Raw genomic sequence first — 19,050 nt, forward strand, 5'->3', positions numbered from 1 at the left:
CCTAGGGCACATGAGCACGCGTTCGAATCCCGATGAGGTAAAAAAAATAAAAATGTCTCACTACAAATTTGCAGATCTAACATGGTTGGGCTAAATTTAAAACAACGTATATTTATACAGATTGTTTAGCTGTTTGTTGTGCAAATCAGAATCATTTCTGTCAATTTATCAATAAATATTGTAACTCATTAAATTCCATTCTGTCTAGTATACTTATGGATTATTAAGACGAAGGTTTGTTGGGGCTTTGAAATTCCTTTACTCAGTGTCGTAAATGTTAAATAATGCAGTAATATCTTTGAGTGAACGTAACGTTGTTCCCGGAAAAGCACTTGCAGATTTTGCGTTACGAACATGACGACATTCCGCCAACATGTGGCATTCCAATTTACATCTTTGTTTTCTAGCTTGTTATTACTGCTACATTTCTTTAGTTACTGCTACTTACATGTTTATATTGCTAAATCGGTGTCAAGACGGATGAAATCGTGCTTGCTTTCTATATAATCCAATATTAATGTATGTATTGACAGTGATTTACATGATTAACCTTGAACATTAGCGACCTATTTTCTTGCACGCAACATTATTGTGTGATTTGGCGTATTAAAGGGAATTTCCCATGGTAAACATGATTATGATTTGAATTCGAACTGAGCATCACAGAATATAGGTAAATACTTTGACATACAAGCACAGTGATATCATACTTTAACTTTGTTTAAACCTGTTTATTTACTTTTGACTTTAATTATTTATCCCTTGTAACTTTTTATTAACTGTGTATTTGCATTCAGGTGTCACAGGTCAAATTTATTCGTTCATTGTGTGTTAATTTACGTTTTTTGATTGAGTTAAGCCTTCCAATTGATATTTTATAGTGTGTTTTTCTATGTTGTGATGTTATACTATTGTTTCAGAAAAGGGAGAAGGTTTGGTACCATTAAAACGTTTAATCCCGCTGCAAATGTTTGCACCTTTCCTAAGTCAGGAATCTGATTACAGTAGTTGTCGTCTGTTTATGTAGTTCATACGTGTTTCTCGTTTCTCGTTTTTATATAGATTAGACCGTTGGTTTTTCCGTTTGAATGGTTTTACACTAGAAATTTTTTGGGGCCCTTTATAGCTTGCTGTTCGATGTGAGCCAATGCTCCGTGTTGAAGGCCGTACCTTGACCTATAATGGTTTACTTTTATAAATTGTAACTTGGATGGAGAGTTGTCTCATTGGCACTCATACCACATCTTCCTATATCTACATATATCAAAAAACCATTGAAACATATTTATTGTACTTCTATTAGTTGTCTTGATTTAATGATAATATAATTTCTATTTCCTGAAGATAGCTTAGTTATCATTTTGTAAGAAAATACTGGCAAAGGTATTTCCGCATTGATTGAATATATCTAAAAACTATTGTTGTCTTAAGTATGAGGCAACAATTATAACATTCAGTAAGAACAATAACAGTCAATTAAAAATCATTCCTTTGTCGTCGTTTAAAGAACGAAATAAATGCATGATTTTAGATATTTTTATACTTGTGATTATTTTTTTCAAAATACACACAAATAACATTTTAGGCTTACATAAATCATACATAACTTACGATTTAGATGGTGTCAGACCTAAAATTATAAAGTTCTATTATATATATAACAACTTTTTGATCACATATAAAATTAGTTGTCGGTATAAATATAAATAGCTGCCCATGAACGGAATTAGATATTGTAAAAGTCAAACTAGATGACGCCATAATATATGCAATTATGTACAAGAGTCCAAACCATAGTAATACCTTTGAAATCCCTGCAATCTGAAGAAATCTCTACTAAATGTACTCCAACATAACGACTAACAATTTGGTAGTCGATTTCCTATTTGCATGAAAGTGTTAAATACAATGCCCTTACGTTTGGAGGGTTCAAGAACCCTTCGCACAGCCTTTAAAGAAACCCTGAGTTGATGTATGCCACTCCTTTGCACACATTTTTATGCATTATTGACCATGTGTTGTTCGCTGTTTATATAGATATAGATATATGATATAACTAACAGAATCACATAAATTACTAGACATTTCAACAGACCACACTAACCGCCAACACCTGACTGCACTGAAAAAAATAGACATACACGCAGATGAAATTAATTAACAACGGACAACATATGGCTGAGATAGCCTGACTTGGTTAAGGCACAAACAATTTGCTATGCTTAACCAATTATGTGCACACAAATGTCCCAATGCCTGCCTAGAACTAACATTCAGTTAATAATAACCTTCACAGTCTAGCTACCAAAAGGATTACCACAAATTTGAGCAAGGAAATACAGTTAGGACATAGTTTTGAAAGAAGGGTAAAGCTATGATCGCTACTACAGAAAGTTAGCAACCTGTTGGTTGACAATACAAACTGGAGGCGCAAAGTAGCCTGAATCTGTTACGTGGTAAAATTATACCAGATTGATATTAAAATCAAAATCTGGACAAAGGAAAATTTGCATATAGTGGACCATTTTTGCTTTTTTAAGTTTCTGTCTATCTGTTATATTTTTCAAAATAAACGGCAAACATGCTAAAATTTGACAAACAAACAACAGAAGTGTTTTATGAAGGCTCATTATAAAATTTTAAGAAAGTTGGGACTATTTGTGAGGGGCCATTAATTATTTCAAATCGTCAGACGTCAATTCTTCCGAACGATTTGGTTGTCACTAATTGATGAGGTATACATCGCTGTCCAGTGTACATGCTATCCTTTTACTATTTCTGGCAATTTCCTGCAGTAATTCAAGTCATAACACACTGCAAAGCCCGCCTTTTGTTTAATGTCTACTTCGTTTCGATCTGGATATACGCGGAATATTTATCACTGAAGAAAATCTATCAGAGAGAATCCAAACTCAAGATAAAAGCTATGAAACACGAATGGTCAAATTACCGATATAAGTAATTTACTCGTTTTAAATATTGGTAATTTGAATAATCTCATAGGCTTGACATGTTCGGGAAATTCAGTCAGTTTCCATTCATATAATGTATGAACTGACAAATTAACAAAGACATATGATAATAAATACTACTATCGAATTTTTTTTATTAAAGCAGCAAAAAGATATTAGTCAATTGGCAAAAATAAGTTTGGTTATTTCTAAAGTTTTTGCAACTGCAATATCCTATCATTTACAAATTTCTATTATCTCTTGCACATTGGAGATATTTTTATCATTTCAACACTGTATTCAATACACACCTTTAGAAGTATCTAAACCATCATAAACGTTAAGCGTGTCTTTGGTACCAAGTGTTTCGTAGGTTTTACTAGATCTGTAATACATAAAATTCACTTGAAGATAATCCATATAGGAAACTAGAGTTTAAAAACTGATATAAAAAGGAAACCCGTAGATGAAACCAAATTATACTGAGAGATAGAAACTTCAGGTAATAAAGCATAAAAGTAGTAGACCTACGTTCACTTAAATCTTGTCCTTGTATGAAAAAAACATTTAAAAATACAAAGATACCAGGCTTATAATTTTGTACGCCAGACGCGCATTTCGTCTACCAAAGACTCATCAGTGAAGTTCAAATAACAAAAGTTAAAAGGCCAAATAAAGAACGAAGTTGAACAGCATTGAGGACCAAAAAATTCCAAAGGTTTTGCAACATAGAGCTAAGGTAATCTATTCCTGGGGTAGAAATTCCTTAGAATTTCGAACAATTCAAAGTTTTGTAAACAGCGAATGTATATGGTCCATATCAATGATAATTCATATCAACACAGAAGTGCTGACTACTGACTGGACTGGCGATACCCTCGTGGGGGAAACCGCACCAACAGTGCCATTAACCCAGTTGTTGTAAACAAAACTTATCAAAGATACTAGGCTTATATTTTGTATACCAGACGCGCGTTTCATCTCCACAAGACTCATCAGTGGCATTGGAATCAACACAGTTTGAAACCCAAATCAAATACGAAATTGAATAGAATAAAAAACCGAAAATGCTGAATAGTTTTGCCAAATTCGACGAAAATGACACATATTGCAGCTAAAACAATCAGACTACAAACATAAGAGGGTGATGCTTTATCGTTAAAATGTCTTGCTAAAACTACATTTTCCAAAATAACTCTGAACGAAGTTTTAAAAATAAGCGAGATTTCATCGTCGATGCAACTTAATAAAGAACGCGCAGATGATGGAAAGTACCTGCATCGGTATACAGACCTGAAATTCTGACCTAGGAATGACAAGTATTGCACGAACTTAATTTTCCAATGAATCAACACTCCACCAGAGACCAAATGACATAGAAGTTAACTACTGTATGTGCCCGTACGGCCTTCAACAATTAGCAAACCCATACCACATAGTCAGCGTAAAGAACACAGAAATGAAAAATGTAAAACAATTCAAACGAGAATTATAACGACCTAATTTATGTACAAAACAATGAACGTCAAAAAAATATAATATACAGTAACAAACGACAACCACTGAATTACAGGATCCTTACTTGAGACAGGCACATACAGAATGTGGCGGGGTTAAACATGTTTACGGGCGCCTAACCCTCCCTAACATGGGACAGTGGTGTAGCAGAACAACATATGAACAAACTATAAACATCTGTTGCAAAGGGCTTAACTCACCAGATCGATACAAAGCAGAAAAACTAGTAACAAAACATACACCGAACGTGTATTTCAAACACTTTACAAATATAAGAGATACTGTTTTTCACTGTATTGTCATTCTTGTAGATTTTATTTGTTGTAAATCGAGATAAAAGAGAGGAGGAAAATACCAAAAGTATAGTCAAAATCAAAAACAAACTGACAATGCCATGGCAAAAAAACGAAATGCAGCCAAAAGACAATTAACAGTCTACAAAACACAACATGGAAAACTAAAGACTAAGCAACTAGAACCCCACCAAAAAACAGAGGTGATCTCAGGTACCCCGGAAGGGTAAGCAGATTTTGCTCCATATATGGCACCCGTCGTGTTGCTCATGTAAGAACAAACCCGGTGATAAGACTAATTCGGTAAGCCACTTTCGAGGAAAAGAGGACGGGATTGTGGTTACGACAATTCAAACATATCTGTCGTCATTTGTAAAACAGCTATTCCTTCACGGTCAACAAACCCTTGGAGATGCTTTTTCGACATATACATGTATAAGGTTCACTATTTGAAATTTTTATAATTTTGTTAAAATGTTTTGTAAACTTTGATATTTCAATAACTGGTAGTTTTAGCAATATAATGATTATAAAAAACTAAAAAATAGGAAATAGGAAACAAATGCCTGTCCGCAGTATTGGTTATTTCAAAACTGATTGAACTTAAAAATTTAATAACAAAAGAAAAAAGGAATTTTGCAAGGCTCTTGTATTGTCATTTTTGAATACGCAAACAAAACATAGCTGTGCAGTGATATTGAACATGTTGGATTTTGAACAAGTCTTTAAGCTTAACCAGTTTTGTTGATTTGAAGAGCAGATGACCAAAGAATAAAGGTGTAAATATAATGGAGTTTTTAAATGTTTCAAAGAGCTGTATTTTCAGAGAACTCTTTGTGTGAAAATAGGGACTTTTTACCACGAGGAAGCGCATCACAAAGGCTTTTTTTGGGTGTGCAAAGTTGTTGGAAAATGAATCTCACTTCATATCCTGAATATTTAACCTCACATGTGAAAATGGATCAGCTTCGAAACGAGCCATCATACATATCAAAGTTTACGATATGGGCAGAGGAGTAAAGAAAATATTATCATTATCATAGTTGCGCATATTGATCCCTCTGTAAAATTGTGTGTCTTCAAAACGATTTTTAATCCTCAAGCAAATCTTACATATACTCACTGTTTTTGCTGCACATCTGAAACAATAAACATCAATGAATGAATTCACATTGGATAGATAAAGTATTGTCTTGAAAATTACAGAGTTGTGTACTAGCATTTTAAAGCACTTTTGATGTATCACTTTTATTTATCGATATTGACGGATTATTATATTAAAATCAAGCTTACCACATTTATTTCTAACTTCTTCGTACTCATCATCTTTTTGTCTTTCCTGGAATCCAGTATTTTCATAAGATTTATTATTTCTTAAAGATAAAACGAACATTGGTCAAGGAAATAAGTTAGCCATGTTTTAGTGAAGCATGCATTATTTTTTTCTTTAAAAAACAAGTAGAGATGTGGTAGGATTGCCAATGAGACGAATATCTACCAGACCGAAATTACGCGAATGTAAGCACTTAATGTCCATCGTACGGTCTTCAACAAAGAGCAAAAATCATACTGTTTACTAAGCTATAACAGAAAATTGCGAAACAATTCATACGAGTAAACCGACGGCCTGATTTATAATAAAGCAATAAACGAAAAGCAAATGTATTTTTTGAAGAATTCGTAGCAAAGTTTCAGAACTATAATGTGTACTTGTTTTCTATTTCGTATGAAGTTTGTTTCTATTTATGTCGTAAATCTATCAATTTAAAGTTTCTTGTATTTTTTCATTATGATTTAGGTATGATTTTTACCTGTCTTTTACAGCAACATCACTGAATAGTTTACAAGCACAAATGAAGCAATCTATATAAACCAGTTTAAAAACAACTATTACCATTGAACATAATATAGTGTTCGACCTTTTATTTGGTAACTTTATAATTTATAAACAACATTATAATCAACTTACTTTTCCGTTTTATTCTGTCCTGCAAATAAAAAAACCATCAAAACATGGGTGTGTACAAATTGAATTTACCCAATAATAGTATAAATTTTAGACCTTTAAAAATAAAAGATAATTAATGTTGGCATTGAAGGTCAGCTTTTTGATTGTTTTTTTTTTTTTTTTGCATAGCTTATTTTTTGTCCTTTTTATGCCTCCCACTAACTACCTAGGACGTATATAATTACTCATTCAACTTTTTCGTCATTCCCCATTTCGTTTTTCCGTCGTTTTGAAATCCAGAAGTTGTCAGGACATTTTTCATTATCCCTGCATCTATTGCTATTATTTTATAGTACATTAATGTAGCAAAAGTCTCAGAAAAAAAACAACATATATCATTGAAACTGTAAATTGAAGTTACTGTCAACCAAAATAGACTTTAAAAAAATCATACCTCACAGTAAAGTCAGACAGTCCATAATAACGACTTAATATAAAATAATGAGATGCAGTATGATTAATATATGTATATCCACCAATGACCAAAGGGCGAGGATGTAAACACATATTGGTTATCGTACAGCCTTCAACAATGGGCAAAACTAATACCGTAGAGTCAGTTATCAAAGATACTGGTATGATAGTTATAAAACAATGTCCAAGGGAAAACAAACGGCCTGATTTAAATTTATTTAAAAAACAATAGACGAGAAACAAATATAAAAAACAGTACCAAACGACAACCACTGGTTTACAGGCTCGTAACATAAGACAGGCAATTAAATATGGCAGGACTTAACATGTTTGTAAGCGCTAAACCTTCTTCCTAACCTAGGACAGCATAATGTGAGAACAACCTGTAAAAATCAGTTGGAAAGGGATAGATTCGTGAGATTTTTACAAAGCAGAAAACAACAACTAGTAAATAGAGCACAATGTACCCATCAAAGAGTACTCACAGTTACTAAAGCTGGTCCAAACCCAAGTTCAACTAATACATAAAGTATGTTGACAAAATAGAGAAAAAAAAACGGCAGTATTAAACAATTTATGACTTTTTTTCTTTTCTTGAACACAATTATACATGTATTCTTGGGTCTGTAAATTCCACATTAAACCGAATTTAATGTCATTTGTCATATTTGATGTATAATGTAAAAATAAGGAGATATGGTATAACTGTCAATGAGACAACCATCCACCAGAGTTCAAATGCAGTGATTGTAAGCAATTATAGGCAATCGTACGGCCTTCAACAGTGAGAAAAACCCATACCGTATAGTCGGCTATAACAGGCCCCGACATGAAAAAAATGAAACAATTCAAACAAGAAAATGAACGGCATAATTCATAACAAAACAATATACAAAAAACATGACCTACATAAACCAACGACAATCACTGAACTAATGGCTCCTGACTTGGGACAGGCACATAAAGAATGTGGCGGGTTTCAACATGTTTGTGCACTTTACCCTCCTACTAACGTAGGACAGTGGTGTAACAGCACAACATAAGAACAAAAACAACTAACATAAAAACAGTGGACACAAATCGCCGAAATAATAGTATTCGCAGTTACTGAAAGCTAGTTCAAAGCCAATTACATCTAATAAATTAATCATGTTCTCCCAGACTAAGAATCAATCAGTACACATCAAACGGAATTAGTGTAAAGACGTCATAAACAGTCTTGGAAACTCATTACCTCGTGCAATATAAGTAAAAAATATAAGTAAAACAGTATCAACAAAATGTAGGATAATAGAATATAGAATGGAAACGGGGAATGTGTCAAAGAAACAACAACCCGACCAAAGAGCAGAAAACTGTCCAAGGCCACCAATAGGTCTTTAACGCAGAGAGAAAAGTCCGCACCCGCAGGCGGACTTCAGCTGACCCCGAAACAATAATGTATACTAGTTCAGCGAAATGGACTCCACACTAAACTCCGAAACATACAAATGAACCAAAGTTAAAATTAAAAAAAACAACACACAAGACTAACAAAGGCTGGAGGATTTTGACTTGGGACAGGAGCAAAAATGCGGCGGGGTTTAACATGTTCTGTAAGATCTCAAGCCTCCCCCTAAACCTTTAGCCAATGTGGAATGAAAACGTTACACAGCAAAACACTTTCGTTATCGTGAAGTCGTACATGTACCATACCGTACGAGAAGAAGAAAAACACTTCTTTTTTTTCTATGAGTAAAACATAATTTTATTTAACAAAACATAAACGTATTTGATTCACCATTTTTTCACAATCTTGATAAAACTCAAAATATTTCTCACATATTTGGTGATAAAATAAGTATAATGGATATAGAAAGGAGCTAAATTTATAGTAATTTTATCCAAAACATTGAAGTGTTTTTCAATTATTTATACGTACTATTATTGAAGAAAACTACGGCAACTTTTTCGTTAACTTGAAAGTGTACCACCTTTGATATAGTGCAACGTCAGAAAAAGAGATCGCTGTATTTTATTGATTTTGAGCTTAAATTGAACTACTATTGCATAAGTTGATACCTTTTCTCCTTTTTAAGAGCACGATCACCATAACAGAAGCGCACACAATTCCTAACGTAACTACAGCACCTACCACACCACCAATAACAGCACTTCTTGTTGTCGAAGTTTCTGTAATGACAAATTAACAGGTTTGTCAACATTGATTTCGATTTGAGTATTCTCTGTTGGTAAAATGCAACATATCTCAATTAATAAGATACTCTTTGACTTAGAAAAATTACATCGTCAATTTGCTTTAAGATCAAATCATCAATGCATATCACAAGTTCATGTAACATTTCTTTCATTTTACAATTTTCCAACAACCAAAATGCTTTATCTTATGATTAAAAAGGACAAAGGAGTTGATCGCTATTTAAATTTATAGTCAGTACTCTATATTTTTTCTGTTAAATATATTAGTGTTTTAAAATTAGATCCATATATTAAGTTTTACATTTATTTACATTATCATTGTTTATGATAATAACACAAATACATTGTTCAGTACATGTTTATAGGTAATATATGCATTTGTTAATGTTATTTCGGGTCATTTAGAAGATCAAAAATAATTAAAGTCTTAAATATATGTTTAACAAATGAATGTCCATTGTCGGGCATTACATCAATCAGTGTCTCTGTCAAACCTCTTCCTTTGCATATGGCTTCAAAGAGTATTTTCCACAATTTTGTATTGATACTTCTTTTCACAGGTTTTTCAACAACCCGTTTGAATGGTTTTACACTTGTAAATTTTGGGGCCCTTTATATCTTGCTGTTCGGTGTGAGCCAAGGCTCCGTGTTGAAGACCGTACTTTGACCTATAATGATTTACTTTTTAAATTTTGACTTGGATGGAGAGTTGTCTCATTGGCACTCATACCACATCTTCTTATATCTATTTACTACAGGGTTGGTTGCTCGTGCTGTGTAGATGCAGTAGAATGTGTCGCCGTGCTTGTGGTGTATGCCCTTATATTATTCAATTATGGGTTGTTTGCCTGTGAGAGAGCTTTCACATGTTTATTATATCTTTGTTCTTAATTGTTAATTATATATTATGGTGTTTGGATGTATAAATACTCATCGCTTTTTTATTATTGCCCCCTGCTATGGTTTTACTAAGATTTCTTATAATCTCTGTTTTGCCCTGTGTATGCTATATGTCAGTATTGTAATACTTAAGTCTTTACGTAGGGCCTTTTATAACAGTTTTTGTAAGAGTTCTTTTACTGCTTTGCCTATTATTTCCTATTCCGTAATTGTGATCCTTATTCATTGTTACAACCTCCGGTCATTTTTATTTTTCCTATACCCCTATTTAATTATCATGATTTTACATAATGGAAAAAAAATTATAAACAACACAACTTCTAGGATATCCACGTGCTTAAGCAAACGTATTTGTAATGCCTCTACAGCCAGATTCTTTAGCAAAAATGCACGTGGATATCCACAAATTATCCCGTGCAATGCCAAAAAGTGACTAACCTGTTTTAGATTAACTTCACAAAATACTGTAAGGTCAACAGTGAACGGGAGAGCTTTTTCGCTCTCATTTTCCTGTGACATTACCTGAAAATCTCAAAACCTTATATATGTGGTAACTTGAACCCAACCTAAGTGTGGTATACAATATGTGGGACAGACGGGACGAGAGTATTACAAAAGAAATCAAGAACACCTTTACTGCTTTCGTAGACCTAAAAAAATTCAAAAGTTTGATATATCAACATTTAGATAAGTATAATCACAATCTAAGATTTATAAAATTCCAACCACTTGAAACCGTTCAGAAACAACCAGGAGAATCACACAAGCAATTTGAAAAATCACGTGAAGTTCGCGAATTATTTTGGATAAAAAGACTTCAAACAGCTTATCCTCTCGGTCTTAATGACAAAATATTAGGACAGGGGAATATAACTAAAACTTCAATCGATGTCATTAGTATTGTCGATAAACGACTTAGAAATAAAAGGTCTCATGGCAAACGCAAAAACCGTAACCAACGTATTAAACATCGTATAAATTATTCACTTGCTGATCTGTTATCTATAATAAAAAATAATGGCAGACATCAATTATTATGCAAACTGGGTCAGATACCAATAAGTAAATTATATGCTATTTTTCTGGAGTGTGATAAAATTTCTTTTTTTAGCCCAATGTATGAATACACCCGTATTATTACATCATAGGCTATTTCCTAGTATCGATAAACCTGAAAATCATAAACGGCATTTTCTTAAATTAAAATATATAAATAGAGGTATTGATTTTATTAACTTATCTAGTATATTCAATGACTCTACCATCCAAAGCCAAATACCTCCATATTTTGATAAATATAGAACCACCTATTATTTCGTATTCTTATAAAAACAACCAGCAGAAGTTTGATTTTAAATTATACGTCAGTTACATCAGACGTCAATATAGAAAATAATGTTCCTTCCACTTGAGACTGTGAAACATCTAGTTTTAGATATGTTCCCTATGGTCATGTCCTTACAGGAGACCTCAACATCGTCGAAGACCGTGAGATCATAACTTTTCTTAAGAAAGGACCGAAATATCGTCCTCCATCTTAAATAGATTGGAAACAGTGTCGTCAGGTCATTAAAGACGGTCTGTCTACTGTAAAAATTGGTGTAAACGTGAAAAATCTAATAAAAATCTCTAGACAGTTATTTGAATAAAATTATGAATACTGTTAATATTCCTATATCTCATTTTAAAAACAATTCTGAAATTAGTAATAGGGTCCGTGATATTCCCATTTCTAGAATAAAAAATAAACTCCAAGTACTCGCAAAGCGGTTTGTGTTCGTACCGGCAGACAAAGCAGCAAATAATATAGTGGTGGTGTGACGCATATACTACAGGGAAGTTTCCAAAACGAAATTACAAATTCATCTACATTCAGGTCCGTACGCTCCACAGAGAGTCAAATTGTAAACAAGCATTCACTGCCACTACCCTGCTTAAAGCCTCTTCCGAACATTTGAAAGTCCCTTCTATGTACTGGTTACCTAAATTGCACAAAAAACTATTTAAATTCCGTTTCATCTCCGCATCTAGTAAGTGTTCTACTACCAATCTATCAGTGCTTCCAACTACCTCCCTTACTACTATCAAAGAACTTGTTATTAACTTTTGTAATAAAGCTTATGAAAATAATGGTATTAATTATTTTGGAGTGTTAAAAATTCTTTAGAGGTTTTAGATGAAATACATGCTTTTGATGGTCCTTTTGATTCTGTTGACAGTTAAGATTTTTCTACTCTCTATACTACACTTTAACTCGTTTAAAGCCTTTTTCTGTAACGAAAAAGGAAAGTATGCTAGATACACTTACTAGAAATGTGAAGATATGATTGAAGCTTTAAATTTTCTCCTGGACAACATATATGCACGTTTCGGCGATAAAGTGTATCGACAAGTAGTAAGTATGCCTATGGGCACTAACTGCGCCCCTTTAATAGCAGATCTATTCCTGTATTGCTATGAATCTCAGTTTATTACCAAACTCAGTAAAGACACGTCATTGTTATATTTGGTTGATATATTCAACAATATCTTCCGTTATCTAGATGATATTTTATCGTTAAATAATCCAGAGTTCTCTAAATATACTACCGAAATTTACCCAAAAGAACTTACTTTAACTAAATCTAACATAAACAGCAGTAGTTGTCCTTTTCTAGATTTGGACATTTCAATCTCTAAAGGAAAACTCCATACTAAAATTTACGACAAAAGAGACGACTTTTCATTCCCTATTGTTAATTTTCCTTTTTTAGACGGCGATGTTCTTTTGGCTCCATCATACGGTATTTATAAATCCCAACTCGTTCGTTATGCCCGTGTGTGTAGTGATGTCATAGATTTTAACGAACATAATCAATGCATCACTGGTAAATTATTAAGTCAGGGATTTCGTTACCATAAATTACGTAAAACTTTTACTAAATTCTTTCATAGATACAAAGATTTGATTGTAAATTTGGCTGTACCTGTAGAAAACAGATTAAAAACGGTATTTCACATCCTAAATTTTACGGTAATATTGTAATTAAAGCGCGGAAATCACTATGTGATCCGTGTAAACTCATCGAACCTTTAAACAAACTTATTAGTAAAGGTTATCTTACCAATGTTGTAATTAGATCTTTGAATATAGTTTACATTGGCACTAATATTGATTTTGTGATCAGCAAATTAAAACATAACTTTTGTATTCTTTTCAAACGGGATGTATAAAGACACACCCACGTTCATTTTGATCTATAAAGAGGTTTACTCCTAACTATCCTATTGCCTGTCGATACATTTTTTTTGGCATTGCACAAGTCATGTCTTTTTTTACTGTCCATGACGTTAAAATACTAAATCCAGGGATGTGTTTTATTCAATTTTAGTCTCTGATGCATGATTTTTTTTATTGATTGTTCTTTGCTTTTAACTAGCTGTCAGTAACTGCGAGTACTCTCAAATCGTACTTTCTTGTTTATTTGACCTCTTGCTACTAATTGAAATGTTTTTTTTGTTATTCAATGTTATTCAGGGTTATATCTGGTCTATATACCAGCTTTGATAAGTGTTTTGTATTACTATAAATTTTCACTTCTTCGTACTATGAACATCAAAATTCTTTATTTTGTAAAAATACTTCCTTTCTCTATTTGAACTGTACACGTATACCAAACAACAAAATTATTTTCATTTTCCTGTGTTTAAAGTAATTACAAATGGCTGATATTTTTGTTCAAGCATATTGTTTTTCTTAAATTGTTTAACATTTCACAGCGATATAACATGTTACTATTATTATTCTTCCCTTAGTTTATTTATTTTGTATTTACATTGTATCATAGATCAAATTTATTTGTTCAGTGTATGTTAACTGGTGTTAATATGTCTTTTGGTTGAGTTGAGCCATTTCAATTGATATTTTATAGTGTGTCTTTCTATGTTGTGATGTTACACTATTGTTTCAGATAAGGGTGAAGGTTTGGTACCATTAAAACGTTTAAACCCGCTGCAATTGTTTACACCTGTCCTAAGTCAGGAATCTGATGTTCAGTAGTTGTCGTTTTTTGGTGTGGTTCATCGTTTCTCGTTTTTTATATAGATTAGACCGTTGGTTTTCCCGTTTGGATGGTTTTACACTAGTAATTTTTGGGGCCCTTTATAGCTTGTTGTTCGGTGTGAGCCAAGGCTCCGTGTTGAAGACCGTACTTTGACCTATAATGGTTTACTTTTATAAATTTTGACTTGGATAGAGTTGTCTCATTGACACTCATACCACATCTTCTTATATCCAATTAAACTATAGGCTCCTGGAAGCCTGAATCCCTCACCTGGGTTTATTTTGCCCCAAAACAGAAATAGGCTTTTAATAGAACACATGGTAAGTTCTTTCTAAAGATAATTTCTACATGTTTTGTTTTCATTTCCTTTCATCTGAAAACATATTTTCCGATATTGTTTCACTGTAAACTTTTACCTCTGGTAACCTTAATTTTATGACAGTCATTGAGAAGAGGGTCTTTGAAAATAATTACGGTAAACGTTGACAGACGCCAAGAATTTTAATAAAATGATCATCTTAAAATGTGCGCATCATATGAAAACTTAAATGCAAGCTTCGTGATTACACTAACTTTCCAAATAAGGTAAAAGGTGGGCAAGGCTAAATATTTGCATTCGAGAGACTATTGATGAATACTGCTTTCACTTGAAATATTCCTATTTATTGATGTTAAAGTACTAAATAAAATTAAGGCATCTTATGAGATCTGTTTTGACATGTATATCATGCATTAAACATATATTTGGTTACATTTTACACAGCATTTTGGCTGTTTAAAGTTCATACTTATCTATTATAATTTTCCAGATAATACAGATAAAATTTTCAAGCCGTTAACCATGGTGAGAAAAAATAAATACATTCTACTTAATAAAAAAAATCATACCCAGAATTTATCAAATACATGTACTAAGGCATACAGTTTTATACTCCGTTTTAAAAGAGCAGTATATATACGATTATGTATGTCTGTTTAATCGTTAATGCGTTGTTTGACTAGCTGGTACTTCAAGTATCAAAAACTATTTAACTAGTATCTAAATAATTTAAAGAATCATGCAATACAACTTGAATTCTTTAACTTTTTCATTATTATTTGTTTTTGTTGGTGAAAACTCCTAGCAAAAAGTTGATTGGCAGGAACTGTTTCAAATTAAATAAAAAGGTTATGAACACTGACTTCCTCAATCACATTTTGGGACATTTTACTAACTTCTTACGAGTTATTTTCAGTAATGATGGAACGGGCACTATAATTTAGACACAGTTTCGATGTAAGAGTGGAAATAGAATACACATTATATAATCATTGAATAGCAAAGAAAAAGAAATTCTACAGCAAATAAAAGAAATTCTGGGAATTGAACATCTTCTCAAAGATCCGTATATTTTTAATTTTTAAGGCCTTTCCCTAATTTGGACGAAAGAAATAAAATTTACTAAGTCATCTAATTAGTCCCTTGAAACACTGATGCATTTGTTTTACTGTACGTGTTTGCCAAAAGTTACTAAATAATGACCTAACTTTACTATTATTTTTTTGGGGCGAAGGAGATGAAGTTTAGGGGTGCATCTAATCAGTCTATCTTCAATACAGAACAGTTATGAATAAAAAGAGATGCGGGGTATGCGTCAATAAGACAGCAAGCAAACAACAAAATGACGAGTAAACATCTAGCAGACATGTTTAGTATAAACACAATATGTCATGCCCTAAATAAATTTTTCATCAATCTGATCTATTGTAATTCGCTTACTCTTATGAACATAACAAAATCTTGGATCTATGTTTTAATTTGATTGGTTTTTATATAGCAAATAGTGTTGTCCCCTTTATGTCAGATCTTACAAGAAAGGGGAGAATATTATATAAAGACAATTGTCACTTTGTATTTTGATTGATTGTTGCTTGATAAACGTCTATAGATATAAGAAGATGTGGTATGAGTGCCAATGATACAACTCTCCATCCAAGTCACAATTTGTAAAAGTAAACCATTATAGGTCAAAGTACGGCCTTCAACACGGAGCCTTGGCTCACACCGAACAGCAAGCTTTAAAGGGCCCCAAAAATGACTAGTGTAAAACCATTCAAACAGGAAAACCAACGGTCTAATCTATATACAAAACGAGAAACACTTATGAACCACATCAACAAACGACAACCACTGGACATCAGGTTCCTGACTAGTTTGCAACATACTTATTTATAGAAGATTTTTATGTCAAATTACTTTCGTTGAAAAGGGTCATTTATAATCATATATTCTTCAAATGTGGTCGCAGTGTGTATGTGTTTTAATATTTTACTTATCGATGTAGAAGGACGAGGAATTAGTATATGTATAACTCCCCACCCGTTTGTGATAGTTGATTACAAGTTGTCTTTACTAGGCGCTATTTAAGGTTTGATATCTTCTTGATGTTTGGTTATTGTACAAAAAAAAGGTATCAGGTTGAAGGCCGTACGGTGACCTATCATAGTTGCTAACTTCTAGGTCATTTGGTCTCTGGTGGGTGGAGAGTTGTCTCATTGGTAATCATGCCACTTCCTCTAATTTTTATTATGATTAAGTTGAAGAGCATTAACAAGAAAAAAGTAACATAAAGCAAATCAAATTCAAAACATAAAAATGCACTATTATCCATAAATTTACAGCCTGTACTGATTAGTTATTTATTTAGTATTTCTTGTTTACTCAAATCATTAGAGATGGAAACTACTAGTAAATCATATTTTGAAAATTCCTTTGTTTTTATATAAGAACTTGTGTCATTGATTCATAATGTTTTTTCTTTCTTATAATTTAGCCTTTTTTTAAATATACTGCTGAATTCTACTGTTAGTTTTTATTCTTTTTTTTTTGTCTTAAGAAGAACGAAAAAGTAAATACTGACTTAAATATCTATATTTTGGCCTACAAATATATTTTTTTCGAAGTTCTGACGATGTCCTGACATTGAATTTTCGACGATAATATTTTATTATTTTCGAAATGGAAAGTTAGGTCTATTTTAACATTAAAACCTCTTAAGAACCAGTTTGTCAAATTAAGATATATATGTTAAGTCACGGTCTTTGTGGTGTTAAAGATTTGACATTTCAGATTATTCAAAAAGCATGTTTTTGGTTATTTATTGAAAAAGCCTTATTGATTTTTCTTAATAAGCAATTTGAAGCTATCAACCAAATGAAGACGACGGTGAGTGCCCGACATTAATTTACGGCGTGATATTAGACGTCATTAAAACTAATTTCGTTGATGTCACGATACGCCAAAAACTTAGTACAAAATTTGTCAATATTCTTATTTTTTCAAACATTATACCGGGAAATATTCAAAAGCAAATACAGAATCTGTTGTTAATAAAATCAAAATCCTATAGTTTGCCGGCTTAAGAATAAATTACTTCACAGAATAAAAGTATAAATATAACTCGGATAAACATGAAAGAAAATGAAAATGAAATCAAGAAATGTAACAAAGTTTCAAAACATTGACAGTCTGTTTGATGTATTGCCCGGGTAGATTTGCACGAAAATACGTAGAAAATGGTGTGTAGTAAAAGGTTTTAAAATGAGAACTTTATAAGTTCTGTTGGTTTTTTTCCGAGTTCTACTCGATTGTGTTTCATAACGATGTGAATTGGACATATGTGTCCTCTTGGGACCCGGACAGTGGTGGACATATATGTCCGATTTGGACTCAGAGGATTAAAGAAGCGCTTGTTTTCATTCAAAATATTAATCTTGCATCTGCTTCCGGCAAGGAAGTCTATAAATATTTATTATTTTTTATGTTGATTTATAACTATAGATGAAAAAAAATATGAAAACCATATAACCAGTTCTCTTACAGATCCCGACTCTAAAGCTAGACAGATTTAAGCAGTTCATATAATAATGGTAGAAGGGAATCTGATATAATAGAGAAGCGTGAACAGCATAACAAAATGGCGATTTTATAGCTAGAATAATTCCGTCATTTTTTGTACCTGAAGTTTCAGTAACGGCAATGAACACTTCTGTGACATTACTTCTTTTCCCTGCTCTATTCTCAGCATAAATTCTCAGTCCATAGGCCTTGCCTTTCTGTAAGTTTATTACTTCATATATTCTTCGTCTCTTTGGCTCGTTTATATCTTCCTCACCAGCCAATGTAGTATACCACTCAAATGCTCCTTGGACTCTGTACTGAATGTAAAATGCTTGTTTGTGTCCACCACCAGATTTTGGATCCCATTGCATTGTAATACTAGTAGTTGATGTTGTTGTCATACTAAAATTACCCGGAGTCTCTGGTACACCTAGGTAATAAACCGTTGACATAGTTTACAAGTAGTTGTTTAAACCAATGCGATAAGATTAAATGTAAAATCTCGGAGATGGTATTCTATAACATGGGCAAAGTAAGAAAACCGGAGGCCAAACTGAGCTTGTATCGAATTTTTGGCTTGTATATAGAAATAAGTAGATGTGGTATAATTGCCAATGAGACAACTATCGATCAAAGTTTAAATACAGTTGATGTGTGCAATTATACGCAATCGTATGGCCTTCACCAATGAGAAAACCTCAAACCGTGTAGTCGGCTATAAAAGGTCCCGATATGAAAAATATAAAACAATTCAATTGCGAAAACTAACAGCCGAATTTATAACAAAATAATTCACAAAAACAAATATAACAGACATGAACAAACTACAACACTGAACTACATG

The 19,050-nt window shown here is 32.6% G+C and overlaps 1 protein-coding gene across 3 annotated transcripts in view; it reads right to left on the reverse strand.

The window, feature by feature from the left end:
• Positions 1–19,050, reverse strand: part of LOC127703268 (neural cell adhesion molecule 1-like) — a 109,988-nt gene that overhangs the window by 83,572 nt on the left and 7,366 nt on the right. For all 3 annotated transcript variants that reach the window (XM_052207785.1, XM_052207786.1, XM_052207787.1), the window contains exons 4-10: positions 18,325–18,636; positions 9,246–9,356; positions 6,732–6,750; positions 6,056–6,135; positions 5,886–5,901; positions 3,263–3,336; positions 1,612–1,630 (exon numbers count right to left, since the gene is read on the reverse strand). In XM_052207785.1, coding sequence (XP_052063745.1) covers positions 1,612–1,630; positions 3,263–3,336; positions 5,886–5,901; positions 6,056–6,135; positions 6,732–6,750; positions 9,246–9,356; positions 18,325–18,636 — 631 coding nt within the window. The remainder of the gene's footprint in view (positions 1–1,611; positions 1,631–3,262; positions 3,337–5,885; positions 5,902–6,055; positions 6,136–6,731; positions 6,751–9,245; positions 9,357–18,324; positions 18,637–19,050) is intronic.

Source organism: Mytilus californianus, unplaced genomic scaffold (genome assembly GCF_021869535.1).
Source record: "Mytilus californianus isolate M0D057914Y unplaced genomic scaffold, xbMytCali1.0.p SCAF_5, whole genome shotgun sequence".
In the NCBI taxonomy this organism is placed as follows: domain Eukaryota; kingdom Metazoa; phylum Mollusca; class Bivalvia; order Mytilida; family Mytilidae; genus Mytilus; species Mytilus californianus.